The sequence below is a fragment of the Cyrtonyx montezumae genome, unplaced genomic scaffold (assembly GCF_038088225.1).
Source record: "Cyrtonyx montezumae isolate F1298 unplaced genomic scaffold, pur_monq_1.0 scaffold_58, whole genome shotgun sequence".
NCBI lineage: Eukaryota > Metazoa > Chordata > Aves > Galliformes > Odontophoridae > Cyrtonyx > Cyrtonyx montezumae.
The window spans coordinates 330400-357324 of record NW_027072065.1 but is presented as its reverse complement, the minus strand read 5'-3'; the positions used below and the strand labels follow the sequence as shown (position 1 = coordinate 357324).

Genomic DNA, 26925 nt, shown 5'->3' with positions numbered 1-26925 from the left:
GGACCGGCGACCGCGAGACCGCGCCCCATCCCCACCGCGCAGCGCCTGCCCCGGCCGGGCGGGCAGACCGGGAGCCGAGCCTGCGGGACACCGGGCCCCGCGGCCCCGACCGCCACTCACCGCCCGCAGCGCCGCTCCCGCCGCGGGTGCGTCTCGCAGGCCCCGGCCCTCACTTCCGCCTTTACCCGTTCCGCTTCCGGACCCGTCCACCACTTCCGCTCCGGCCTGCAAGTCACGGGCAGCTGCGACTGCCAATCATCTTTGTCCCGCCCCATCGCGTCCCCGCCCCCTGAGGGGAGTGCCGTATCACGAGATCCGCGCTCCGCGACGTCACCGCGTGCTCCTCGCGGAGCACCATGGGAATTGTAGTCCTCGGGAGTCCCCCGGCATTGCCCCGGGGCGCGGGGCTGTCCTGAGGCGCGATCCTTGGTCGTGGTCCGGGGAGGGACGGAATGGGATGGAGCCCCCGGTACGCGGTGCGCACAAACCCCATTGCCCCACCTCGAGCACCTCTGCCCCATCCCATCCGCGATCCCGCAACCCCCCCCCCCCACACACACACCCCCCCACCCGCAGCGCATCTCCGGAGCTGTAAAAATAGAGCTTTTATTTCCCATTCCGCTCTGTGCGGTCCGGATGGGCACAGAGGGCAGAGGGGCAATGCCGAGGGGGGGGGCAGCGCCCGGGGGGGCGGCACCGGCCCGGGGGTACCACCATCCCCCCGAGCTCCGCTCACAGCGTCCCGGGTGACGGCCGGCGTCCAGCACCGGGCACGAGGGCTGTGCGGCCCCGGAGGGGGTGGGTGAATTTACAAAAAGCCCCGCGTAAGGAGAGTATCAAAACCGGTATCAAAATCCGTGCAGAGAGGCGGGGAGCGACGTGACGTGAACCCGGACACACACCGCGGGGGGGTCCCGGTGCACCCGCGGCTCAACGGGCGCTGGCGGAGCCGGAGCGGTGCTGCGGGCGGGCACGGGCAGAGCAGCCCGGGAAGGAGTGGGCAGAACGGGGCGGCACCGCGGGCGGCGGCGGCGACGTGGGGGACTGCGGGACGGGGCGGGATGGGCGAGGCGCGGGCTGCGGGGCGGCGGGGGACGGAGGGAGCGGCCAATCCGTGCACAGCCCCGGGGCGCCGGAGGCGGTGGGAACCGAGCGGCTGCGGGCGGGACCACGACTACAGGCGGGGGGGGAGCTACGGGAGGCGGCAAGAGCCGGCGGGGGCCGGGGGGGCGGTGAGGAGGCTCCGGGAGGGCGACGAGGCCACGCAGGGGGCGGCGGGCGGCCCTGGAGCAGCTCCAGCACGCGTTGCAGCTCCCGGCCGAGCTGCGAAACCTCGTGGTTAAGGTGGGCGATCTGAAACGAGGACGGAAAGCCGTGAGCCCCGACGAGGCGGGTGGGCCCCGCACTCCCGGGCGGCCCCGCACCTCCCGGCTCAGCCGCACGATGCTGCGCTCCGCCGCCTCCACCTCTGCCGTCAGTGCCGGGCCGCGCTCCGCATTCCCTGTCGGGAAGACACCACACGTCGCTGGGACCCCCTGGCTCCCCCCCTCCCCAGTTGGAGCGGACGTACCTGATGGTGGGGAGCCCCTGGGCGCGCCCTGCAGCCGCGGGGTCGCGCCGAAGCAGAAGATCCGCGCTTCCCGGGTCCCCACGTCGTCTTCGCTCCCGTCCGCCACTCTGCGAGGGGGTGGTGAGGACCCTACCTCGTCCTCACCGTGTCCACCCCCACTTCCCCCCCCTTCCCCCCCCGAACACGTGCAGCCCTCGCCTTTACCTGGGGCTGAGCTCGGGAGGTCCAGGGGCGTGCTGTGGGGGGCTGAGGAGCCGAGCTGGCCTCCGGCCCCCGCCCCCCTCCACTTCCCCCCGGGGCCGCGCCGCGGGGCTGCCGCGCTCCTCTCCGCGAGGAGCACCGAGGAAACGCGCGGTGCTGCTACGAGGGGGCAGCAACGGTTCGCGGGGCGCGACGGCGGGGGGCGAGCGCTGGAAGACCTCATCCGCCTCTTCCTCGTCCTCCGCGATGCGGGGGAGGGTCTGCTCCGGGCCGGTGCCGCTGTCCGAGCGGGGCTGCGGGTGCGGGAGGAGCGGTCAGAGCTGCTCCCCGCACCCCCGCGGCTCCCTACCCCCCCACAGCACGAACCTGCGATGCCTGAGAGAGGCGCGGGGAGCGGGCGAAGCGGCCCAGACCCTGCGAGAGAGATTTGGAGGCATCAGCGGGCAGAGCCGTGCCCGCGTCGGCCTGCAGCCTCCCAGACTGCAGTCCCGCAGTGCCCTGCCGGGCTCCGGGGCTCGCAGCCCACGCCTGTCCTCTGCTGTTCTCAGTAATGTGCTGGGCCCCAGAGCTCAGCCAGAGCCACGGCCGAGACCCCACTGTCAGGACGTCACGGCCCCACGGGCAGCACAAAGCGCTTTGCTTGCATCCGCCTCCGTTTGTTCATACCTCTCCCAAGTGAATGACAAAGCTCTTTGGTGCAGAGAGCGACCTTCCGCCCTGCCCTGGGGGCGGTGGGTGCCGGGGGCACACGGGCGCAGCCTCCACTGCTCCGGAACAGGGGAGGGGGGAGGCGGTGGGCAGGGGATGCGCGGCTATTTGCGCCGCAGAGAACCCCCCAGCAGCATGAGTCAACTCAGCAGCCTCCTGCGGGGGGGGGGGGGGGGGCTGAGCCCCGGCTACCTCCCCTCTACCTCCCACCCCACTTCCAAGCCCCGCATCCACCTCAGCCTCCTCCGCTGCAAACGCTCTCGATTTGGCTTTGAAAGTGCCTGGGTTGCACAGAGATGAGAAAAGCCGCCGGGACATACCTGCACGGGGCGGCAGAGCCACGGAGCCTCGGGAGAGCGAGAACGGAGCAGACGAACTCCCCATCCCGGCCACGCAGAGCCCCAGCCCTGCTCCCAGCTCTGGGGACGCGAGGACGGGAAGGGGCCTGCGGGAGAGGACACGCACCCACCTCCATCTCGCTGCCCTCCCGCAGGTTGAAGGTGAGGTCCTGGTGGATGTCCGCTGCGAACTTGCTAGCGTACTCGGGGTAGAGCTGCAGCACCTCGCGCAGCCCCCGCAGCCCGATGTACTGCAGGTCGCAGTAGGTCAGCGCCTTCACGTCCGCGTTGGTTTTGATCACCGCGTCCCTGCTGGCCAGGTCGGCGCCGATCAGATCCCCTTTGCCTGCAGGAGGGGACGGGGCGGGGGCTATGGCGGCGGCAGCCCCGCGCCGGGCGGGCAGCGAGGTGCCGTGGGGACAGCCCTCACCCAGGATGGCCAACACCACGCTGTCCCTCAGCACCTCGAGGGAGCCGGAGCAGACGAAGTAGTTGGCCTGCAGAGCATCGCCCTGCCGCAGCAGGTACTCGCCGGGCGCGCAGAACGACGTCTTGATGTGCAGCGAGAGGGAGCGCAAGCAGCCGCGGCTGGCGGTCCCGAAGATGGGCAGCTGCAGGATGTCCTTGTTCAGGTGCATGGCCACGTCGGCACGGAGCTCGTCGGGGAAATCCCGCAGCAGCTGGCGACAGAGGAGCCGGGATGGGGGAACGGAGCATCCCCGCGCCCTGCAGGGCCCCCCCGCACGGCCAACGCAGCACAGCTGCGGCCGCTGACGGGCCGACGCTGCTCCGTGTGCGCGTCCCCGCGCCCCGCACCGCACAGCTCCCATCCCTCCAGCAGCAGAACACGGACGCGCGCACACGCACACGCCTGCGCTCCCATCGCTGGCCCGGGCTGCGGGTGCAGCCCTGCAGAACCCTCCTACCTCGTTAGCATCTATGCCGTTGTTCACCGACCAGGTGGTCTGGAAGTACTCCAGCATCCGCTGCTTGAGCTGCTGGGGCAGGCGGTGCACGCGGATGAAGTCCTTGAGGTCCTTCATGCGGGTGTGGTAGAGCGAGCGGCGCGAGTACATGCGCTGGATGATGGCCGTGACGTTGCCAAAGACAACGGCGTGCATCAGCGCTGCGATCCAGGGGGCAGTGTCAGCCCACGGGGAGGGGGGCAGGGCCAGGAGGGGCTGTGCAGCGCGGGGCTGGAGGGTGCAGCTGCAACCCCGTCTCCTCCCCGCCCCAGCGCCCGCCTCACCCCCGATGAGCATGGTGCAGATGGAGAAGATCTTCTCGGCGTCGGTGTTGGCGCAGACGTTGCCGAAGCCCACGCTGGTCAGGCTGCTGAGGGTGAAGTAGAGGGAGGCGATGTAGGCGCTGCGGATGGAGGGCCCCCCCACGGAGCTGTTGATGTAAGGAGCCTCCAGCCTCTTGCCCAGCTCGTGCAGCCAGCCTGCCAAGCACAGCCCAGGCTCAGCGCCCGCCCGGGGGCAGCCACCGCTCAGCGCAGCCGCGGCCGTGCCCCGGCCGCGCTCTGCAGGCAGGAACCGGCCAGGACTGCACCCACCGATGTCCCAGGTGAGCGGGTCGTTGCTCTCCATCTCCTTGCGGCCGATGACGTACCAGATGCACGCCATCCAGTGGGCCAGCAGCGCGAACACGGACATGAGCAGCGTCAGCACCATGGCACTGTACTGCGAGTAGCGGTCCAACTTCTGCAGCAGCCGCAGCAGCCGCAGCAGCCGCACCGTCTTCAGCAAATGCACCAGCGAGGTCTGGGGAGCAGGCAGGAGGGCGAGCCTGGCAGAGCTGCACGAAGAGCTGGGAACGACCCCCGCCTCCCCCCGCGGCAGAGACCCTCCACCGCTCCCCACAGCTGCAGGAGGGTTATGGGCTATACAGCGGGGCACTGAGCCACCTGGGAGAGGAGGAGGAGGAGAGCCAGCAGAGGGAGGAAGCAGGGAGCAGTGAGTTTGGTATCAGGGGATGGGGCTGGTGAAGCTGTGCTGGCAGAAAGCAGGTTAAATCTCCTTTGCAAAGGAAATCACAGCAAGATAGTGTGTCTCGCCTGTGACAGTTCTGGACAAAAGGAGCCTGAGATGCCCTGGATTAAGCTGGTCTGGATGGCTCAGGTGCACAGTGACGCTGAGGACACCAAACGTGGCTGACGTTGTTTTCCTACTTGGCAGCACTGCCGGGGCACGAGCAGCCCCACACTCGGCTCAGGGGGGCAGCCCCAGCCCCAAGAACTCTTTCCTTCCATGCAGTACTGCTCTGCCTCCAGTAACTGCAGCCACAGCCTGCACGTGCCTTGCTCCTCCTCACCCTTCTGCAATTAGCAGAGGGTGGTAATGGGGCCTGGGACAGTGTCCCTGACTGCAGTGCTCTGTGTGTGTGTGCATGATACTTGCACGTATACACAGAGTTGCTGAGACCCAGACTTGCTCCAGGCCCCTGCAGCTCCTGGAGCACTGCTTTGGCAGTCAGCATCACTGGTAGCTGCCGCTGGTTAAATTAAGACATGCAGCTTTCCCTCTATCACTGCAATTCCTGCTCCCCCCACCCCCTGCAGACCCAGGGCAGACTGCCCACAGAGCCCCACTCCCCGTTCTCACCACAGTCACGTTGAAGATGTAGAGCAGGTCGAAGGGCAGCGCAGCAATCAGGTCCACGAAGAACCAGGTGGCCACGTAATGGATGCAGATGGAGTGGGGCTCATACACCACCTGGCCCGAGTGGCTCACGTACGTCGTCCGGAAATTCAGGATGATGTCTGGGGGAGCACGGCGGCCCTGAGTGCCCCACTGCAGCAGTGGGGTCGGGCTGGGTCCCAGCCGAGGACATCCTCGTGCCTCAGGTGGGTGCTCATCCCCGGGCACAGACCTACCCAGGATGAAGAGCATTTCCACCGCGATGTCGCTGACGATGGTGCTGCGCGCGGCTGAGAGGTTGTCCTCCATGCTGGTGAAGCAGACGTTGTAGGGGACAGTGACAGCCACGTAGAAGGTGGCCACCAGGATCAGCCAGTCCCAGAGCGCCTTGAAGATGCTGTAGTGCAGCACGATGAAGTGGGCTTTCTGCACCGAGGCCACTTTGTACTCAGGGATGGAGGGCTTGTTCTCAAACACGTTCTGGGGGAGCAGAAGGCAGCGGTGGCACAGGAATGGTCCCACTCTGCAGACCCCCTTTCCTCGGGTGCCCCTGGGCCCAATGACTTGGTGATGGACGCAGCTGCCTGTTGGGCACGTAGCACACAGGCTGCACTGAGGTCATCCCAAAGGCGGGCACGGAGTAACCGATTACTGCTGTAAATTGATGTTGCACTAATGCTATTAACAGCAATCCATTGTCAGGGCCAGCTGCTGCCCTGAACGGCCCCACGTGCAAATTCACATGCAGTGGGCAGAGCCCACCACCACCCTCTGTGCTGGCACCGATGGCATCGCTGCCTCTCCTGCCCCTTTCCTCCCGGGCTCAGCACCGCTGGCACAGTGATGCTGGGAACCTCTGCTCACACACCCAGCACCTGCTAACGGCGCTCCCTGGGGCTCCTGGGCTTCCCCACAGCTCATGCAGAAGAGTGAACACGCAGGAGCTGCCCAGAGCTCTGCTTTCCCCACAGCACCCCCTGCTCTGCTGCCTACCAGCAGCCTCAGCACGGTGCAGCTGCCTGGGATCGAGGGCGTTTCAGTGCCTCGAGGGGCAGCGAGGTGCACGGCATGGGGAGAGCACCGTGGGGCTGCCAGGCTCTGTGCACACCCGGCTGCTTACCCGATTGATTTTCATCTCACCGCGGTCCCGCCGTGCCCAATGGCTGCTGAGCCGGTGCAGCACCGTCCGGCCCTGCCGCCGTGCCGCCCGCAGCTGTGAGCTGCCGGGTTTCTTGCTCCTCTGCTTCCCTGCTGAGGTGACATGCTGGGTTAGCAGGAGCACTGGGGGGGCTCTCACACCCGAAGCTGTGGGAACGAGCCCCATTGCTCCCATTCCCTTTTCCTGGGAACCACTGGGAGCTCAGAGCAGCCCTGGGGTCCCTCCTGGCACAAGTAGCACTGTGCAGGCAGGAGCAGCTGGAGCTGGGGCCACCACGTCCCCACTGCACACACAGCTGTGACCCTCGGATCGCATCCCCACCCCACCAGCACGGCTCACCCTCCTTCCTGTCGCCTGGATGGCTCTTGCCACGGCTCTCTGTGATGTCCTTGAAGGAGACGAGGAAGAGCACCACCTCCCCCTTCTCATTCTTGATGGGCATGATGTCCAGCAGGCACCAGAACGCAGCCCCTGTGCGGAGGAGAGGAAAGGGGAGGCAGGACAGCCCCACCGAGGGCTGAGCCCCGCCTGGAGCCGCCTGCGGGGCCCTGCACCCCGTGCCACTCACCACCCTTCTTGTAGAAGCAGACCTCGGCCTGCTGCTCCTGCTTGCCCTCCAGCACCTTCTCGATGCGCTGCAGGACGGGCTCGCTGGTCTCGGCCCCGCAGAGGAAGCGGCAGCTGCAGTTCTTCTGCATCACCTCCGTGCGGGCGAAGCCGGTCAGGTCGCAGAAGCCGTCAGAGCAGTAAACAATGGGGAAACCGCGGCGGACCTGAGCGTTGGCCAGGATGAAGTTGCTGTCTGAAAGGAGACACAGCTGCCCCTGAGGGCTCGGGGCCGTCCTGGGGGGCACGGACGGCCCCTGCACCCCAAAGCATGGGGGTAACCGAGAAATCCCACCCCTCTGTGTGTCCACCTGGAAGGTCCCCCTGCTGCTGCGCCCACCCACGGACCCCTCTCCTCCCCAGCAGAGCAGTGGCTGCGCATCACTGTTTGCACCAGGGGACCCACAGCACAGGGCTGCACACCCCACGCTCATCCAGTGCCAGCAGAGCCAAGGAGAACCGAGCCGTGTACTGTGAACCGTGCCCTGCATGGGGAGACCCCAACGCCGGGCCCCCCCTTGCTCTGCCAGCCCACGGGTCCCAGCTGCAGGCAGGACCCCAGCCTGGCCCCACAGCGCTGGGAGGGGAAGGAGCTCACTGCAGCCCCTGGCTCCTCTTGCAATGAGCCGCAATCCCACGCATGGTGATCCGCACTTCCCCCCACCATCTGCTGCTTCCACCTCCCTGCCGGGTGCGGAGCTTAGCAGGGGACAGCGAGCACGGCCAGGCACTGCGGGCCCCTGCCCCGGCAGAGGGGTGGGAGCGATGCCACCGAGCCCTGAGCCCACGCCAAGCCAGGGAAGGATGGAGCTGAGTGGAAATGCGGTGTTCTTGGCTGTCACAGCACTGCGGGGCTCACGGCCCCCCAGCATCACCCCTGCCCTGCAGGACAGCCCCGGGCCGGGCTCTGCCTGCAGGGCTGCACAGTGCTGGCTGCAGGCTCCGTGCCAGCCATCCAGATGGCTCTGTGCTTTAGCCCAGGGAAGGATGCACACAAGGGCAGCAGGGAAGTGGGATGCACGGCCAGCGGGGGCTGAGATCGCACACACTGAGGGCAGAACGGGGGCCACCGTCCAGATGTGGCCTCAAGCCCAAAGCCCTGCACTCCACACCCCCAGCACCCAGAACAACACCATCTTCCCCATTTCACAGCTCGGGGGGGAGGGGGGGGGCACGGCAGATTACAGTGCAAAGCTGTGCCAGGACAGCGCAGCCTGGGCAAGGGCAGCAAGGAGCCACGCACAGCCCTGGTGCAATGGGAGGTGCCACGGGGCCACCACGGCACAGCTCAACCCCGGATTAGCTTGGAGAAGCAAAAATAGCTGTGACTAAGGCCAGATTTTTGCTCTGGGGAGCTGGGATTACTGTGGTGTCCAGGGTGTGTTATTAGAAAGGAAAAAAAGGCTCTCACTGGGGAGAGGCACAGCCATGGAGGGGACTGCAGCCCCACTGTGGTGGTAGCTCACCTGGATGAGCAGTGTGGGGCCTATTAGACAGCAGCTGTGTGAGAGAGGCAGGGTTAAGTCGTGCCACATATCACTGCAGCTAAAGCCCCTCTCCATGGCAGATAAAGCCGATAAGAGACACATCAAACCCGCAAAGCCAGACACTATTTAAAAGCACCCGTAGGGCGGGTTCAACCCGTCAAAGTCAGGATGCTGTTGGCCATCCTCGCTCTGTGGGGCAAACTCTCAGTGTGGGCACGCTCCAGGCTCCAAGCATCATCATCTCCAGTACCAGCACCACAAGAGAGGGGAATCCTGGGGGGCTGGGAGATTTTGGGGAGGCTTGGGGCCAGCATCTGTCACAGCCCATCCCTGGGTGGCTGCATGGTGCCAGCACTGCCGGAAACTGGCACGTTGCACCCCTGCATAATCCCCTCTCCAATGTGTCAGGGCTTTAATCTGTCCTGGACCCAGCAGAGGGGCATGGAGACAGGGAGGAGCCCAGCTCCCAGGGGTGCTCCAGCACCTCCAGCTGTGGGAAGGGGCTCCAGAATGGGCAGTGCTCAGCCCCAGCCCACACTCTGCCATCGAATATTGCTGCCGCTGCCCACATCTCCCAGGAGCGCAGCTCCGTGCAATGACTTGGGCTGGAAGGGACCTTAAGATCATCAGCAAGCAAATGAGATGCTCCCGGGGCTGGCAGAGCCCAGCCCAGCACCTACGCTCCAAGAAGTGGGGATCGAGGTCCAGCGCAGCGTAACACCGGAGCTCTGGAGCTCCAAACCACGTTGGTGGACGGAGTGCCATGTGCCATGGGTGCAGCAGGCACGCGCTGTGCTGCGTGGCCATCCCACGGCATCCCCCGAGTGCCGCGGGTTCCCAGGATAGCACCCAGCCCCTACTCCCATCCCGGGGCTTCGGGTGTGGCTGCTGCTGTCGCACCGGGCACCGGGAATATGGGGCCGGGGCAGAGCATGGCGAACCCCGGGCCGGGGCCGCCCCTCCCGGAGCAGTCGGTGCTGGAGGGGCGCGGGGACCCCCGTCAGCGCCGGCCGAGCTCTGTCCCTGGTGCTGAGCGGGGCCGGGACCCTCCCGGCCGGCCCGGGGGCTGTACGGGGCGGGGGAGATTGAGCCCTGAGCCCGGCGGGGAGACCGACAGCGTGGGGGTCCGCGACCCGCTCAGCCCCGAGGGCTCCGGTCCCGTCCCGGGGGCACCGCCTCCCTCTGCCCGCCCCCCGCCGCGGTCCCGGGGCGCAGCCCTACGTGTGCCATCGAAGCGGGTGGCGATGGTGTCCAGGAAGGTGTTCTGCGGAGCCAGCAAACCCTTCATCACCGGCATCGTCCCTCCGGGCGGCCCGCCCCGGGCTGCGGGACCGGGCTCCGCCGCCCCGGGGCCGCTCCGCAGGTGCTGCCCCACCGCCGCGGGTAATCCCAGCTCGGCTCGGCCCGGCCCGGCCCGCCCTGGGCTTCGGCTCCGCCCCCGGCCCCGCCCCGGGCACCGGGAGGGGTCTCGGCATCGGCGGGCAGCGGCAGCAGCTCGGCAGCCCCGGGAAGCGCCGGGACCCTCTCGGTACTCGTCGGCAGCAGGACCCCAGCCCCGCAGCAGAGCTGTGCCCCCGGGCCCCTCCAGGGATGAGGCAGAGCAGGGTAACATCAGGCTACCGTTTATTGTAGAAGGCCAGGTGCCCCGAGCAGCCTCGGCCAGGCTCACAGGAGGTATTTAAAAGTAATTTACACCGATCCCCCCCCCCCCGGGGATGCCCCGCAGCCCCCCGCCCATCTCAGTAAAAGCTCTTTGCCGCTCCCCGGCTCTTGGTCGGGTCCCTGTGCTCCTGGCACTCCCTGGGGGTGCCGGCCGTGCCCCTCGGGGTGCCCGTCGGTTGGGTGCCGGCAGCACAGCTCAGTGCGTCCCCGCAGGCGGTGCCGGGGAGCTCCTCGCGCTTGCCCATGGTGAGGATGCCCGCCGCGTGGTTGCCGGAGCCGTGCAGCAGGCGGTACAGGCGGCCCTGGAAGGCCGGCGGGATGCTCTTCCTCTTGCCCAGCGTGAGGATGCCCGCGGCGTGGTTGCCCATGCCGTGCAGGAGGTCGTAGATGCGGCACGAGCAGGTTTTCTGCCGGCAGCACTCGGGCAGGCTCTGCCGGGCCCCGGCCAGGGAGCAGAGCAGCAGCAGCAGCAGGAGGCAGGCGGATCGCTGCAGCTGCCGGGGAACGGCCGCGTGGGTGCGGGGCTCAGCTCCCACCCTGCGGATCAGCTGCTCGTCCCCACTGCTGCAGCACCCGCAGCGCTGTCTCTCCGGGGCACCTCCGCGGACAGAGGAGACCCCGAGGAGATTCGCTCCACCCCCTCCATCGCAGCCCCAAAACCACTCCGTGAGCAGGAGCTGGCTGTGGGGATCTTCACCTGCACTGCCACGCAGATGCCACCCCCCCCCCCTCCCGTCACCACGGGAGGAGCAGTGGGAGCAGCCCCACGTTGCTCGTGCCAAACACGACACCGCACGCCGCGTGCACCCGCACCCACGCAGGGAACCCGAGCAGGGCTGAGCCCCCCGACCCCAGCTCCCAGGGGAAGCAGCCCAGCCCTTGCGAGCCCCCCAGCCGTGCCCCTGCCCGCCCCCAGCCCCACCTTGGCGTCGGGCACCGCCATCGTTCCGTGTGTCTTCATGCAGTGCCGGTGCATGTCCCGCGGGGTGAGCAGCGCGGCCGCCCTGAGCCGCGCACCGGGGCTTTATAGGGGCGGCCCTCCCCGGCCCCCGGGCCCCGCACAATAGCGCTGCCAAAAATACCGTCCGGTCTCTGGGAGATGTAATGCTCTTTGTTGTCGGTAGCTCGGAGACCGGTCAGGCCTTTCCCCTCATTTGCAGCTCTGTATTATGTGGGTGCAGCGCGGGACCGGGGCGCGTGGCACTAATGAAGCCGTAATTACCCGCGGGACCCGCGGCCCCACAAAGCGGCGTGAAAGGTCAGCGCCGACCGCTCCCGACAACGGGCGGATCTCGGTCCGCTCCGCGCGGCCCCATTACGCTAATTACCGCCCGAACAAAGGGGCGCCGCGGTGACGCGCGGGGCCGAACGGTACCGGCGGAAGGGACGGTGCCCCATTCCCACCGCCGCCCCTCATTCGGTGACCCCATCTCCGGCGCGGATGGGGACGGCAGAGCACAGTGTGGGTCTCGCACACTTTATAAATAGAGCGCTCTGCAGCCGCAGACCACCCCTCAAATCACAGCCCACAGCTGCGGAGCGCCCACCCGTGGGACAAACCCAGGACACAGACCCTGGCGGCTCTGCTCAGCAGCAGTCCCGCAGCCCCTGACCCACTGCCAGCTGCCCTACAGGTGCCTGCCCAGCTCCTCTGCACAGCAGGGGCTGGAGGACACCCGGGGAGGCCCTGGGAGAAGGGACAGGGGTCGGCCGGGCCCCCTCCAGCCGTGCAGGCTGCCTCCAGGGCTGGCAAAGCAGAACCTGCAGCCCTGAGAGCTGGAGCCCACACCTGGGGCAGATCTTACGAGGGGGGGCACAGCAGGCTGGGGGTGCATGCACACAGCAGAGTGCCACCAGCTCAACTCCCCAGCCCCACAGCACAGCACCCACTCTGGAAGCAGATGGAAGAGCCCCAGGAAGCCAGAGGGAGCAGACAGGAGTGACCCCTCCCCATCCCCCGGTTCCCTGCAGTCCGCAGGCAGGTGAATGACTGCACCAGCCCCACTGCAGCCCCTCAGCACCCTGCCCGTTCCCATCCCCAGCCATGCCACGGGCTCTCCAGTCCCTGCTCCTGCAGCAGAAGCTGCTCCGTGGGGGCCGAGCCCCAGGCCGGGGTCAGCAGGACGCTGCATCGCCGCCTCCTTCCGCCTCGGGGATGGGCTCCAGCGGTGCACGCAGCCGGGAGGGCTCTGGAGAGGCCAAACCATTCCTGCCGATGCCACAGGACTGCCCGGCGTTGTGGATCTGCCAGAGGTTGTCCAGCGCCTCCGCCTTGGCGTGCTTGAGAAGGTCAGCCTGGCCCTGGGGGGGGAGGGAGAAGGCATCAGGGAGCATCCCCTCAACATCAGCAGGGTCAGCAGTGGGGGGGACAGGAGTGCAGTGTGTTCCCCTCACCTTCAGGACGGTGATGTTCCAGGCAAAGCTCTCCAGTGCTTTCTGCAGCTTCCGTCCCCGCAGTCCCTCCTTGGCCTCGATGCGGTGCAGCTCCTTGTGGAAGTCCATACCTGGGCACGTGGCACACGGAGCTGTGCTCAGCACTGTGGTGCATGGGGACGTCCTTCACCCCACAGAGAACCTCGTGGTCAGCCTCAGCAGCCCCGAGCCCCCTCCCTTTATGGAGTGATGTCCCAAAACGGCCCCAACCAATTCACCACCATCTCATCCCCAGCCCTTGTTGGCTTTGGATCCCAAAGGCCGTGGGATTGGGATGGGCTGCAGTGACCCCAGGCAGAGGCACGGCCCCCCCACACCACGGCCCACACAGAGGGGCTCAGAGAGGAGCTGTCGGGCCCCCCCCACGCTGGAGCGTGTGCCCCCACACTGCACCGCGTGACGTCCTCGTGAGCGGGTGCTAAATTTACCCCTCCCTGACGCAGCACTGGCTCCAGGCCCACACGAGGGCTCCCACACACGCCTGCTCACCCACGCGCTGCCAATCAGCTCACCCCTCCCCACACCCCAACCCCACTGCCAGCACCCCCGGCCCCCCACAGCGCCCGTACTGCTGCAGCTCACCCATGGGATAATGCAGGGAGCAGCACCCAGGCACAGAGGTCGTGGCTGCAGGTCCCCAACGTAGGGGTCAGTGCAGCCCGGACCACTGCCTCCAAGGAAGGCACGGGACACGGGGCGGTGCTGACTCCTGCAGCACTGCACAGGGCTCCCACAGCCAGGGGAGGTGGCCATGCAGCCCACCTTGTTCTGCACCCCTAGCCCTCTTACTGTGCTCCCCATCACTGACAGCAGCAGCACAGCTCACAGCCAAATGTTTGGGGAGGGTCCCGGACTTCAATGCAGCCAATGGACAACCAGGGCTGCTGGCAGCAGCCGGCGCTGGTAGGGGCAGCACAGCACGGACCCCTCCTCCCCACCCCCCTCGGCGCCTGGCAGCCCCCCGGCCCCGCGGGGTGCCCCCACACAGTCCTGGAGCCAGCAGGACCCTGTGTCCATTGGAGCCAGCAGGACCCTGTGTCCATTAGTGCCTGCCAGGAGCACGGTGCTGGGAGTGGGGTGGCAGTGCAGGGCAGCATCGGGGCAGGATGGGGTCCGGGGCCGGGTAAGGCTGCCAGCAGCACCTGCCTGTGTGGGTTCAGCCATGTGTCTTTTAAGTCACAACATTCAGTTGCCACTTCTACCGTCAGCCTCAGTCTGTTATTTCTGATGCTAATTATATTCCGGCGTTTGGCAGCTAATGACTCTTCTCCGCTTCCTCATCAGCCTCCTCCGCTCCGTGCGCTCCCTCCCAGCCCCCCCCGCAGCCCCCGGCCCCGGCAGCGCTCCATCGCTGCAGCACCGGGCAGCTCCCCGCACCGCTCCGCAGCGCTGCCAGGACGTGGGAAAGCCGCAGAGCTGAGCCCCGGGCTGCCCCGGCAAACCCGAGCTCCTCCGCCGCGCACCGCACGGACGGAAACGCGAGCACAATGCCGCGCACAGCTCCGGAGCCCGGTGCTGTCCTGGGGAGATCCCAGGCGGCTCCGAGGCACAGCACCCTGCTCCCAGCACTCAGCACCCCGGGAACGCCCCCCACACCCACCTGCCTGCTGCGCCTGGATGAGCTTGCTGTGCACTGCGTCAGCCGACTCGATCAGCGTCCGGCTGGTCTGGATCATCTGAGGAACGAGGGGCAGTGAGAGGAGCGGCGCAGCCCTGAGACCCCCGTGCTCCCCCACATCCCCCTCCTGCAGAGCTCCTCCCAGCCCGCCCTCCCTCCTCCGGGTTGGGACCACATCCCGGCACTCACCGTCTCGTAGGCAGTGAGGACCTTGCGCAGCAGGTCGGGGATGGGGCCCTGGGCTTCCATGGGGGGGTACCGCTCAGCCAGGTTGAGGGTGACGCTGGGTGCACTGTCACTGTGCAGCAGCCACGCAGCCACCGTCAGGATGCACTGCTTCATGTTGGCGGCGGGCGTCAGGCCGCACAGCTCCTTGAAGGAGACCAGAGCGTTCTGCGGGCAGAGAGCAGCGTGGGGCTGGGGCCGGGAGCACCCCCAGCACCCCCAGCCCGGCACCGCCGCGTGGCTCCGGTGTACCTGCACGTTCTCCCGCAGGTCGGTGGCCTCCCGCAGCGGCTGCGTGGCCGTCCGGAAGACCTCATCGATGGCCTTGATGCCGGTGGCTTTGGTGGAGGTATATTCCCGCACCCGGCGGCCCCGGCGCCCTGCCAGCCCCCGGCGGTGCCCCTTGCCCCCGCCGCGCCGGTCGGTGATGGCCACGTGCACGAAGAGGGTGGCATGGGGCAGGGGCTCCCCAGAGAGTGACTGGAGAGGGACGTGGCGGTAGCCAGGCTGCAGGCACTCGAAGGGGATGGTGTACTGCGCGATGAACTCGTCCCCGATGTAGTCGTCATCCAGCACAACGAAGCGCAGCACAGCCAGCTCGGGAAGGTTGATCTGGAACTCCAGGCTCTCATCGAAGACCGGGTTGTCCCCGCTCTGCAGGGCTGTCTTGGTGCGGTGCTCGGCGCAGTCGGCTGGGATGCCGTGGATCTCGGCACAGACGTAGGGCTCCACCACCTCCCCCTTGGCCCCCGAGCCCTTGGGCTTGGGCAGGTTCTGCCCACTGATGACCTTGAGGTGCAGGAGCTGCGCGGGCACCCCGGGCAGGGAGTCCTTGGCGTTGGCACTGAAGTAGGAGACCTCCTCCCGCATGATGGCAGGACGGAGGACGTACCCACAAGCGCCGTTCTGCCGGAACCAGCCCGCGTTGAGGTCCATCATCAGCCCCGGCGTCTGGTAGTTCATGGCCACCATCTGGCAGCCGCACTTCCAGAAGTCCTGTGGGTTCATGTTGCTGGCGTCGATGCGCATGGGGCTGGGGTAGACGCGGGAGAGGAAGCGCTTGTTGTAGCTCACCAGCTCGGCCGGGCACTCGTTGGCGAAGCGGCCTGCCTCCACCTCGCTGAAGGAGCACATCTCCCAGTAGCGCTGCCCGCGCCGCGAGCTCTCAAAGTCCTGGAAGGGGACGGCCTGGCAGAGGCTGACCAGCTCCGACAGCTCACGGCTGAGCCGCACGCGCCGCGGGACCCCCCCTTCTGCCACCTCGCCGTCCTCCTGGCCCACCCTCCGCACCAGCTCCCGGCCTTCCTCCTCATCCGACACCTCCCCCTCGCTGTCCTCGCAGCCGGGCGGCAGCTTCTTGCCCTTGATGAGGATGCGGCCCTTGAGCTGCTCCGGGGAGGGCAGGTAGGAGGCGGCGGGGTCGGGCGGCTCCAGATAGAGCTTCTCGCCCAGCGTCTTGCGCAGGCACTGTGCGGCCAGGCGCTGCTGGGCGGCCGAGCAGCGCACCACCAGGCAGAGGATCAGCGGGTAGGAGGAGGCAGCGAAGGCGTGCTGGTCGATCAGCTCCACCACGGCGTGGAAGGGCACGCAGGAGGCGGCCGAGGGGCCGGTGTAGACCACGGGCTCGCCCTCGGGGCCGTCCCACAGCACGAGCTCGATGCTGCGGCAGCCCAGCCCCAGAGCACTGACGTACCCACTGATGTCCGAGCGGCCCCAGAAGTTGTCCTCCAGCGGGCAGGCGCTGTGGGCAGAGCTGATGTAGTAGTGGGAGAGAGGCTGCGCCATGTCCTGGCACACCCGGCGGTGCTGCGGGTCGAAGATGGAGCAGTCGGAAGAGAGCAGGTAGCGGGTGAAGCCGTCGATGGCCAGGTAGCCCTTCTCCCGGCCCTCCTTGGAGGGCTCGTACTTGCTGATGATCTCCAAGCACTTCTCCTCCGTGATGCCCTCCATGCCCTGCTCCACCTCCAGGAACGTCAGCAGGTCCTTCAGGCCCAGGTACTCCTTGTTGCTGGAGAACTGCACCAGCAGGAAGAAGATCTCGGGCCGGGTGCAGAGCTCGCAGTACGCCTCCACGAAGAGCTCGCAGGTCAGCTCGGCCCCGGGCCGCTCGCTGGCCTTCTGCAGCTCCTTGAACTTCAGCTCAATGGTGGACACCTTCATGCCGGGGTTGAGCGCCTTGATGAGCTGCACGGCGCGGGACACGGGGATGCGGCCGGACTTCTCCAGGTCGGCGAGGTCGAAGACGGAGGAGATCCAGGAGGTGCGCAGGCTGGGGTGGCCAGTCCCCAGAGCCTCGGGTGTGTGCTTCCCGTAGGACAGCAGGTACCGCAGCCCCATCACCCAGGCGCTCACCACGTCAGCTGAGCTGGCCACCAGGTCCAGGGACTCATAGTTGTCTCCGTAGATGATGGAGAAGGCGCACTCGTCGGGGAACTGGTCAGAGAGGCCGTTGCTGCGCAGGATGGGCGTCTTCTTGCCCACGCGCACCTCCTTCACCGACTTGATCTCAATCTTGGCCTTCTCTGAGTCCTTCTTGGAAGGCTCCCAGCGCACAGAGCGCATGTCGGCGTCCAGCACGAAGAAGCGGCTGTACATGCGGGAGTTGGAGCGCACCTTCTTCAGCTCGCAGCCCTCCAGCATGAAGGAGATGCAGGCGGCCGCGCTGTTTATCTTCCGGTCGTTGGGCATCGTGCTGAAGGAGACCGTCTTCTTCTGCATGGGCCGCTGCCGGGAGCCGTCCTGCCAGAGTGGCAGAAGGGGCAGAGCCATCAGGGCAAGGCACCGTGCACTCCCCATCCCCCAGGCTCCCAGCCCAGCCCCGATGTGCAGGGAGGGGTCCCAGGAGCCCCCGTGCCACGCAGAGCCCCCTGCACTCATTGGGCCCTCTCTCCCATCCCCAAAGGCCGGGAGCTGGCTCCAGCTGGGGCCTCCCCCACTGCCGGGCTTATTTTAACTCTGCATTCCTTCCTTCCTTCCTTCCTTCCTTCCTGCTCCCAGCCCTGAGCCGGATCCTGCCCCTCCGCTTGCTCACCCCTGGGGGCAAAGCCATGCACAGACACCGCCTGGCTCTGTGGATGCTGGAAGGAAAAGGCCCTGGCAGGACCCCCCCCCCCCCCGTGCCCACCAGCCCCCTGCATCTCCAGGCTCCAATTCCAGGCAGTGCGGGAAGGGGGTCCCCATGGAGGGGAAGGGAAGACCCGACCACCACTGAGCTGAAGTGAGGGGGACAGGATGGGGAACAGCAGGGCTGGGAGCATATTATGGGATGGATTTCATTAAGTAGTGCAGCAGGGAGATTTAATCCACTTCTTCAAGATTATGGTGAGTCACCTCTAATCTGGTGGTGTCTCCAGCACAGGCAGGCTCTTTCTGGCTGCCAGGGTTTGTGGACACTGCAGCGACCCCTCCAGCTCCCCAAAAGCTTTCACATCTCCATGGCAGAGCTGCTGTAGCAGCCCTGGTCAAGGACAATCGGGATGCTGCTGGATCAGAGGGAGAAGCCATGGGGGCATCTAAGGACCCAGCTCAGCCTCCCTACGCAGGGAGGGGATGCTCCCCCCAAGGCTGAGCCTCGGTGCTAGGCAGAGTGCTCAGCATCAGGCTCGTGGGGAAGGCTGAGCCTCTACACCACTGTCAGGATGCTTCCTGCGAGCAGCAATCTGAGCATGGCGCTGCCTCGCGGCTCCAGACCCGGGCACACACTTGCAGGTGGCCCTGTGGGCAGCGGGCAGTGCAGCCACACTCCTGCACCAGGGCCAGACCTGCAGGCCCTGCAGACCCACACCCAACCCGGTGTGCACCCCACCCCTGTACCGGGCCCCAGTGCAGAAAACAGGAAATCCATCCGGAAAGGAAACGCGGGGCGGGGGGCCTGCTCGCACCCAGCAGCTGCCGGGACCTGCCTCCAGCTGCTCCAGAGCCTGCCCTTGCCCACTGCAGGCAGCGATCCCAGCCCTCAGGAGAGCCCTTGGTGCACAGCACAGTGTGCTCTGCTCCAGCATCTCCCAGTGCTGGCTGCGTCGGCGTGCATCCACACCCCGCTGCCCGGTGGACTCACCCCTTGGCTTCCCCCTGTGCTCGTGCACAGGGACAGCAAAGCTGCTGCTCCCACATTGCTCCGGCACACTCAGCTGTCTGAGCTGAGATGTGCTGCTCTGTGCCCAGTGCCCGGCCAGGTGCGGGCAGCAGTGGGGCAGGCAGAGCTCCGAAGGTGCTAAGTAGGTCAGCAGTGTGGGTGGGAGCCCCACCACCACCCGCGGGGAGCACGGCACGGCTCCAGCACGGGGCAGCACTGCCACACACAGTGTGAGCACCACAGCCACGCAGCCCGGACAGACCGCGCCCGCGGTGATGCTGAGCGCAGTGCTGACTGCCGCCGCGCAGCCGGGCATGGACAGCACGTCCAAACACAGCTCCCCACACCCTGCCCAGCTCTTCAGTGTGTGCTAAGCTGCACTTCAGCCAATTACCTCCAGTGATTAGTGCCCTGACAAGCGCAGCAACCCTAATCTCAGCTGTCACGTGACCCTGCTCCTTACCCGGCTAAATGAGTGCAGGGCCGGCCCATCAGGTCGCCGACCTGCCCTGCTCCCTTCCCTTATCCCCGGGGGAGTGCCCAGCAGTGCAGCAGCACAGAACAGCGGGATACACGGGAACCGAAAGCCTCTGGGGCTGGGGTGCACTGGAAGGAGCCGCAGCTCTGCTGCCCAGCGGAGGGGAGCAGGACGCCTTGACCCAGCACGGTGTTTGGTGCCACGGCTGTTCCTGAGTCTAACTGGGGCGTGACACATCCATCACCGTGTGCACGTCCCATGTCCCGGTCCTCCCTGCTGTCCCGGTCCTGGACGGGCAGTGTGAGCGGGGTGTGGGCAGCCAGCAGCAGAGGCAGCGGGAGGCCAGGAGCAGCCAGGGTTCTTCTCCACTCATCTATTCCCTGCCAAGAAGACCGAGTGACACATCCACTCCCCGCTGCACCAGCTGCCACTTCCCAGTGAGGGGCTGCGGAGCTCGGGCCCCATACAGAGCAACGGCACTGCTCCAAAGCTCGCACAGCAAGGGGACAGAGCGGAGTGCTGGGAAGGGTCACAGCCTGCAGTGGGAAGGAATGGGCACAGGAACCCCCCAGCATCATCCCAGATCACCAAAACTCCCTGCTTCCAACTCGGGGGAGATGCATGGGGCAGATCCTCCAGGCAGACACAGGGACACTGCCCTCCCCGCTGCGTCCCCACGCAGCCACGCTCCCATTGATGCATGGGGCCAACGGCCTCACCCAGCACGGCCATCCCTGGGCTCCCCCAGCCCAGCACAGACACTGGTTCTGCTTTCAGATTCACTCCTCCAATCTTCTCTGGAAATCCCGTAGAATAACAGAGCCCACAACTCTTCCCACATGCGCTTCCACTTAGTCACCAGGGTCTGCCTGCCTTGCTGCCTGCAGCCCACCATTAGTGGGTGCCCTCAGCCTGAGCTGCAGCTGTGGGGGACAGGCTGGCTGTGACACACAGCCCCAGAACAGCCACAGCATCCTCAGGTGGGTCCAGACAGCTGCTCCTCAGGTGCTGCTCACAGGGACACAGACACGGTGGTGCGCAGGGACCAGGATGGGGTTTGGAGAGGCAGCAGCTCCCCACGAACCTGGGCACAGGCTGGGCAATGGGTCCCTGCTGCTGAATGACAGAGGATGCACTCCATCCCCTTTTCCTGCTTGGGGACACAAGAGCTCCCCTGGGGACATGGGCAAGATTGCCACATCCAAACAGGGAATAGCAGAGGAGTGCTCCTGCAGGCAGCGTGCCCACCCACCGTCCCCACCAGCCTCACCCAAAGGAGGGGCTCAGCCCATGTGGTGCCTGGGGCTGAGCCTGGGGAACCCAGAGCTGCAGGATCCAGCACTGCACAGAGATAGGAGCCTGCAGCCCTCCAGCAGCAGGGAAAACCAGGCCTGCAGGGACCCAGAGCCGTGTGGCAGACCAGGAGGGGCTGGGGACGCCGACCCAGGCTGACCTCCTCCTCCGGCAGTGCCCCCTCAGTGCTGGATCGGGGCCACCTGACCTTCACCAAAGGCCAAACCCTGCGGTGATGCACAGCAGCACCAGGGCTGCGTGCAGCAGAGAGGCAAAGAGAGGTGGAGCAGCCCCGTGAGCTCCCACTCATCCCCATGGGGAGCAGACAGAGCGGGGGCTGCGGGAGGGACTGGGGACCTCATGAGGTCCCCTGGGAAAACCATGAGCGCACGGCCCTCGCAGTGCCACGGAGCCTGGGGAGGTGTCCTCACCATCCTGGTGATGGGCAGCAGTGTGCAGGAGGTCCCCAGAGCCGGGTCGCTGGGGCAGGAGGGCAGGCAGCACGGAGCAGCCCCCACACGAGGTATTAATAGTACCGGAGCTCTATCAGCTTAAAATAGGCTGCCAGGAGTGGGGAGGCGGGCCCGGGCGGACGCGACCTATTGTGTCAGTGAGCAACGCCAACGTAAGCACGATTAGGGAACAGCTTGAGAAAAATCACACGCGTGACCCACTGCCCACTGACACGGGGAGCCCGGGGGGACCCCACTGACCCACAGCCCCCTCGGTGCCCCTGCCCACAGCTCAGCTCCTGGGAGGCGGCAGGAGCTGGGCCTGAGGCTCAACGCTTTTGCAGGAGGGAGCTCAGAGGATGCCCAAGGTCCAGGAGCAGCCGGCACCCATGGGTGCCCTCCTGCAGGCTGGGGAGTTGCTGCCATGCTGTGCCCAGCACAGGGGCAGTACGGTCACGGAGGGAACTCACGAGCAGGCGATGGATGCTGAGATTCCCGGAGGCACAGAGCACGGGCCTGGCCCGAGGAGTACACAAAGCCTGGGCTGGGTTTGCCCTTGGGGGACCCCGGCTGCGGGCAGAGTGAGGGACCCGACGCCAGCGCGGCTGGGAGCGGTGCCGGGCAGCGGCCGTGCACCGGGAGCGGGGTCTGCAGCTCCCCGCCGCCGCTCTGCCACAGCCCGGGGGCACGGCGGACCCCGGCCCGGGGGTGCTCGGGGGCAGCAGAGGTGGCAGCAACCGGCGCACAACCGCTCCGACCGGGTGGGCTCGGCCCACGGAGGCGCTCCGCAGTACCGAGCCCCGCGCAGGTGCCGCCCGGAGCCCGGGGAGCGGAGGAACAACGAGAGCAAACCCCAGGGGAAAGGAAACGGGAGGAGGGGGGGGGGTCGGGGCAGAGCACGGGCTCTCACCTTCATGATGCTGGCACGGGGCGCGGCGGGCGCGGGGCTCCGCTCCGCCGAGTCCTCGCGGCTGCTGCTCCCCGAGCCCGAACCGGGGCTGCCGCCGCCGCGGGGCCCGTTGGGCAGCGGAGCGATGGGGCGGGGCGAGCCGGGCGGCGGGGCGCTCCGGGGCCCCTCCGCCATCCCCGCGGCACCACCGGGGGCCCCGGGCGCGCCCCGGTGCCTGTGCCCGCCGCCGCTGCGGGCTCAGTGGCGGAGCGGGCGGGAGGAGGGGACGGGCCGGGGCCGGGGGCGGGGACGGGGACGGCGCGGCCCCCCCCCATCCCCCTCCTCCTCCTCCTCCTCCTCTTCCTCGTGCTGTCGCTGTGTACGGTGACAGCGCGGCCGTGCCCCGGTACCGGCACCTTCGAGCCTCCGCAGCCCGGTACCCCACCCTAACCGGCACCTTGCAGCCTGGTACCCAGAGCGAGCTTGCAGCTTGGCATCCTGCAGCCTGGTGCTCAAACCCAGACTGGCATCCTGCAGCCTGGTGCTCAGGTCAACCCTGCACTCTGCAGCTTGCTGCCAAAAATCAACTTGCACTCTCTGCACTGAGGCATCCTGCAGCCTGGTACCCACACCCAGCCCACACCCTGCAGCCTGTACCCAAAACTTGCCTGCATCGTGCTCAAATTGCCCTCACACCCCACAGCCTGGTACCTCCAGCCCACTCCCTGCTTGGACAAGCAGGAGAGCTCAAGTTTTTGCTGTGGGGCACAGTGGGGCTCTGGGGAAGGGCACAGCAGTGGGATGTGATGCACCACAGGGCTCCCCAGGCTATGCTCAGGTCACAGCTGTCTGCACCAGAGGGAGCACCACACGGTGCTTCACCTCAGGCCTTTATCCAGCACCCACCAACACTGCCCTCCAGTAACGCCCAGCCCTGGGCACACCTGATGCACACTGGCCCAGCACCAGTGTCCCTATCTGGATCTCCAGGGTCTTCAAACCCTCCCCACGATAAAATTTCCTCCTTGCTTGCTGCAGGAATTTTGCTGCAGGCTTATCTCCATCGGAGCCTGGGAGGGAAGGGGACTTCACACCATTTCTGTCCGTGGCAGGAGGTGGTGGCCGCACTGCGGGGATGCTTCATGCCTGCCTTGTTTAAGACAATGTCTTCCGCCAGCGGCCTCGCTTGCCCCCACCCTGTACCAGCTGTGTGCACAGCAGGCACTCTGAGCGCCACGGCTCAGTAGCCCTTAAAATAAACCTTAACAAGCAGGGAAAGGACCGCCCCCCCCTTCCCCCCCCCGTACATTTGTGCCTCAAAGGCACCAATGGCCCCAGACACTCCCAGAGCCCCAAACAAACGCTGAGCTGCTTAAATATTCATGACTGACCCTTCCCCAGGACGGAGGCGAGCAGATAACAAAGGCCACTTCTCATCAGAACAGAGCCGGGGCCGTCACCAACAAATCTCTTAACGAGGATTAAAAATAAAATTAAAAAAAATCAATCCCAGAGCGCTGTCCTTTATTTATATTTGAGAGATAATCCTCTTTTATTCTGCATCTGTTTTCTTTTTTTTACTATTTGTCTTTTACATTAAAAAGCCCTCACTGGAGCTGACATTTCCAAACCAGTGGAGTCGTGCTGGGGCTGTGGAGGGGCAGCTCCCACTGCTGCCTCCACACGCACTGCCGGGGTATCCGTGGTGGGGACACGAAGCTGCAGAGCCCCGGGGCTCCCCAACCCTGGGGAAGTCTCTCCTGCATTGAACCCGCAAGTGACCCTCAGGAAAGGCACAGGCACCGCTGCCCTGAGTGTGGCAGCACTCCATGGGGACAACCTTTGGCTAAGGAGTGTGCAGGAAGGCCCTGGGGATGCCCACCTGCAGCCACAGTCCCACCCTGTGCCCTAAGTGAGCCCTGAGAAGGGCCAGGGCCGGGCTCTGCTGGCTCCGTCCGCTCCATCGGGTGCCCTCATCTCAGTCCCACTCCGTGCGGGGGGGGTGACCCCAAGCAAAGCCCAGCGCTGCCCTTAGGAGATGACAGTGCCCTGGATGACGGGCAGCAGCCGCTCCTCCCGCAGCACCCGGGGCATGGGGACGGGGCAGCCCATGGCATCCCGCAGCCGCGCGAAGGCCCCGGCCCCCACCAGGTGCAGGCGGAGGGGTCCGATGCTGCCCTTGAAGCGGAACGATTTATAGATGGGGAAATCCTCCTGCAGGCAGTGATCCAGCTGCAGAGAGAAGGGGAGCTGCCATCCCCCGAAACCTCCCCAGGGCCCCTGCTCTGACAGCACACAGAAGGAGCCCCTCGGCCAGAAGCCTTCCGTGCTTGCGGGGCACCGCCTGCGGGCTCCTGCTCAGCACAGCAGCAAAGCCGACCCGACGAGCACTGCCACCGCGTGGCGGCCGGGGAGGCACGGAGCGAGCAGCCCACCCGCACCCTGCCCGCCCCGGCGAACCCCGACCCCCCTCACCTTGTGCCGCTGCCCCTCCGACAGGTCCCGCAGGCCCCGCAGCTCCACGAAAACCTCGTAATGGGGGGCACCGGCCCCTGAGGAGGCACCTGCGGTGGTGCCACCAGCACGTCACGGCCACCACAGCCCCCAGCTCTTGGTGGCGGAGGTGACAAGGACGCTTTTGGGGTGCTCACCCAGCAAGGTGCTCTCCACGCAGATGTAGTCCACGAGGCGGGCACCCGGCCACATGCCCACGGCGCGGCACAGGCTGCGGCAGAAGCGCTCCTCTGGGATGCTCTCACCACGCACACTCAGTGCTTGGCTCTCCCTGTGGGCGCAGCAGAGCGGGGTGCCCTGCACCGGGGGTGCCAGCAGCACCGTGCACCCCCACAGCCCGCCTGAAGCTGAGGGGCACTGGGGTGACCTCACCTGCGCACGGGCTCCACCACAGGGCACTGCTTGTGGAAGCCAGCCACCCGCAGCACCTCTCCAGCACGGCACCTACGTGGGCAGCGAGGGAATGAAGCTGGGGAGGGGGGCACAGCCCCCCCCGAGCCCCACAGCAGCAGCACCTGTACTCCCCAGGCCGGGCAGTGAGGATCAGCGTGTACTCGCGTCCCTCCCAGAGCTCTCCCAGCAGCACCGTGCGCTGCTCCTCCTGCTCCTCGGCCGGGCAGGGCAGGAACTCACAGAACGCCCACTCTGGGCACAGCACGAAGCGAGGCGTGGGCTCCTTCGGCCACAGGTTGACACCCAGCAGAGCTGGGCAGAGAGCGGCGTGTGAGCCCCAGATCGCTCTCCTCGTCCCCTCCGCGGGGCACAGAGAGGCGACGGATCCCCGCGGGGGGGGACGCCGCCCCCCCAGGCACTCACCTCCTGCCACGCGGTACCAGGGGCAGTACAGGGGCAGCCCCTCGCAGGCCGCCCGCCGCAGGGCATCGCAGTAGAGCCGCTCCCCGCCGCGCACCGTCCCCACCACCACCACCTGCAGCTGCGGCCACAGCCGCCGCACGATGCCCTCGAAGCCCCGCCCGCACTCGGCCCGCACCTCGGCCGCACGCGCGCCGTCGGGGACCAGCAGCGCCCGCAGCCGACCCCGCGTTTCCTCGGGCAGCCCGGGCTGGGGGCTCAGCGTGCCCAGCTCCAGCTCACGGGCCAGCTCGGCCCAGCCGTCCCGCAGTGCCGCCAGCGCGTCGTGCAGCTCGTTGGGCAGCCGGGCCTCCAGCACGCGCAGCGCTCGTGCCCGCAGCGCGAACAGCAGCTGCACCCGCAGCGCTGCGGAGCGCGAGGGCAGAGCGGCGGCCTCGGGGGGAGTGCAGTACAGCGTGGGCAGAGGGCAGAGCCCCGGGGCGCGGGGAGCGGCGGGGGCCCAGCCCAGCAGAGCGGTGCCACGGAGCGTCAGCGCCTGCGGGAACGCGGCGTGCAGGGCGTGCAGGTGGAGCAGGGCCCCCTGTGCGGAGAGATCGCGGGGGCTGCAGGGCAAAGCCACGGGGCACCGTCCGCGCCGCGCTCCCCGCGGCCCCTCGCTACCTGCAGCGGGGGCTCGGCGCTCCAGCAGCTCCGCAGCGCGGCCCGGACGCTCAGCGGCGGCAGCGGCTCCGCTCCCTCCCCGTCAGCGCAGCCCGGGCTCGGCGGGCGATGCTCCCGGAACGCGTCGGACCCTGCGGGGCGGACGGCGCGGCTCAGAAGGGCGTCCTTCCCTCCCCACCCCCACTTCCCTCTCCCCCACCCCGCCGTCCTCGCCCCGCCGGGCTCACCCGGGGCCGCGCCGTGGGGCAGCAGCCGCCGCAGCCGCCGCTCCTGCCCGTGCCGCACGTCGGTGCTCTGCAGCTCCAGACGGCGCCGCTGCCATCCCGCGGCCCTCAGCAGCGCGGCGCGGAGCAGGCGGTGCCGCAGCGGCGGGGAGGAGGGCAGCGCCACGCACACGGCCACGCACACGGCCACCGACACCGCGAGGACCGCGGCCAACGTCGCCCCGGGGACAGCGGACAGCAGCATCCGCGGCAGCGCGACCGACAGCATCCCCGCACCCGGCGGTGCCGGCACCGCCCCGCCGCGCTCCCGCTGCCCCCGGCCCGGCCCCCCCAGGTCGCTCTCGGCTGTTCCGGCTCCGGCAGAAATGACGGGCAATGAGCGCGCCCGGGCCCGCCCGCTGTCCCCCCCCACCCCCCCCAGGGAAATGAACAGAGGGCGGCTCCGCCTCTGCGTCCGTGCGCGGGGTTTATTTTCGTTTTCTCCCTTCTGCGTTTTATTTAAAAACAAAAACCAAACATCCCCTTCCCACCCCTTCCCCTCCCCAACCCCGACGGGGCGACGCGAGCGGAGGAACGAATCGCAACTGAAAAACGACCACCAACGCAGCCCGACGTGCACCGTTCGGCACAGGGCCGTCCTTTTATTAAAAAATAATAATAATAATAACAACAGCGGAGTTCGGTTCGCTTTACTTTGCCCGGGGCAATGCCTCCAGCTCCCGACCCTCATTCCCCCTCGCCCCTGTGAATGGGGGCAGGGGGCAGCGCCGACCCCATCCCTAGGGGTGCGGGTGAGGGGCCCCTTTCCCCCTCCCCGAGACGCACGTGAGACCCAGAGCTTTTGTGTTACAAAAATAGTCCGTGCTTTATTTACTCTG

At 67.2% G+C, this 26925-nt stretch overlaps 5 protein-coding genes across 5 annotated transcripts in view; 1 reads left to right on the top strand and 4 right to left on the bottom strand.

Annotated features, from left to right (window-relative positions):
- Positions 1–26925, top strand: part of TUBG1 (tubulin gamma 1) — a 195331-nt gene that overhangs the window by 59487 nt on the left and 108919 nt on the right. The window lies entirely within an intron of this gene.
- KCNH4 (potassium voltage-gated channel subfamily H member 4) lies at positions 931–10008 on the bottom strand. Its single transcript, XM_065749086.1, has 15 exons — positions 9933–10008; positions 7187–7420; positions 6958–7089; positions 6580–6707; positions 5696–5939; positions 5424–5581; positions 4376–4583; positions 4067–4261; positions 3744–3943; positions 3248–3497; positions 2949–3163; positions 2138–2185; positions 1775–2064; positions 1425–1677; positions 931–1353 (listed from the first exon to the last, which is right to left on the bottom strand). The coding sequence occupies exons 1-15, from the start codon at positions 10006–10008 to the stop codon at positions 931–933; spliced, it is 3054 nt and encodes a 1017-aa protein (XP_065605158.1).
- On the bottom strand, positions 10451–11044 carry HCRT (hypocretin neuropeptide precursor). Its single transcript, XM_065749184.1, has one exon. The coding sequence runs from the start codon at positions 10739–10741 to the stop codon at positions 10451–10453; it is 291 nt and encodes a 96-aa protein (XP_065605256.1). The 5' UTR covers positions 10742–11044.
- LOC136056778 (inactive phospholipase C-like protein 2) lies at positions 12309–22058 on the bottom strand. The gene is made up of 6 exons (XM_065749121.1): positions 21858–22058; positions 14902–17388; positions 14614–14817; positions 14407–14482; positions 12768–12877; positions 12309–12674 (listed from the first exon to the last, which is right to left on the bottom strand). The coding sequence occupies exons 1-6, from the start codon at positions 22029–22031 to the stop codon at positions 12489–12491; spliced, it is 3237 nt and encodes a 1078-aa protein (XP_065605193.1). The 5' UTR covers positions 22032–22058; the 3' UTR covers positions 12309–12488.
- On the bottom strand, positions 23707–26315 carry GHDC (GH3 domain containing). The gene is made up of 8 exons (XM_065749147.1): positions 26051–26315; positions 25824–25954; positions 25167–25743; positions 24866–25055; positions 24723–24794; positions 24488–24621; positions 24312–24400; positions 23707–24068 (listed from the first exon to the last, which is right to left on the bottom strand). Exons 1-8 carry the CDS (start codon positions 26313–26315, stop codon positions 23868–23870), a joined length of 1659 nt encoding a protein of 552 aa, XP_065605219.1. The 3' UTR covers positions 23707–23867.

What these genes read in the sequence shown, in the direction of transcription:
- KCNH4 (XM_065749086.1), bottom strand. Translation starts at nt 10,008, where the DNA reads ATGCCGGTGATGAAGGGTTTGCTGGCTCCGCAGAACACCTTCCTGGAC. An exon ending in TCCAGGCGACAGGAAGGAGG is followed by an intron (nt 6,708 to 6,957) that starts GTGAGCCGTGCT and finishes TCACCTCAGCAG; the next exon opens with GGAAGCAGAGGAGCAAGAAA. An exon ending in GTGAGATGAAAATCAATCGG is followed by an intron (nt 5,940 to 6,579) that starts GTAAGCAGCCGG and finishes CTGCTCCCCCAG; the next exon opens with AACGTGTTTGAGAACAAGCC.
- GHDC (XM_065749147.1), bottom strand. Translation starts at nt 26,315, where the DNA reads ATGCTGTCGGTCGCGCTGCCGCGGATGCTGCTGTCCGCTGTCCCCGGG. An exon ending in GCCCGGCCTGGGGAGTACAG is followed by an intron (nt 24,795 to 24,865) that starts GTGCTGCTGCTG and finishes CTGCCCACGTAG; the next exon opens with GTGCCGTGCTGGAGAGGTGC. An exon ending in CGGAGGGGCAGCGGCACAAG is followed by an intron (nt 24,069 to 24,311) that starts GTGAGGGGGGTC and finishes TTCTCTCTGCAG; the next exon opens with CTGGATCACTGCCTGCAGGA.
- HCRT (XM_065749184.1), bottom strand. Translation starts at nt 10,741, where the DNA reads ATGGGCAACCACGCCGCGGGCATCCTCACGCTGGGCAAGAGGAAGAGC.
- LOC136056778 (XM_065749121.1), bottom strand. Translation starts at nt 22,031, where the DNA reads ATGGCGGAGGGGCCCCGGAGCGCCCCGCCGCCCGGCTCGCCCCGCCCC. An exon ending in CATCCAGGCGCAGCAGGCAG is followed by an intron (nt 12,878 to 14,406) that starts GTGGGTGTGGGG and finishes CCACGTGCCCAG; the next exon opens with GTATGGACTTCCACAAGGAG. An exon ending in GGAACATCACCGTCCTGAAG is followed by an intron (nt 12,675 to 12,767) that starts GTGAGGGGAACA and finishes CTCCCCCCCCAG; the next exon opens with GGCCAGGCTGACCTTCTCAA.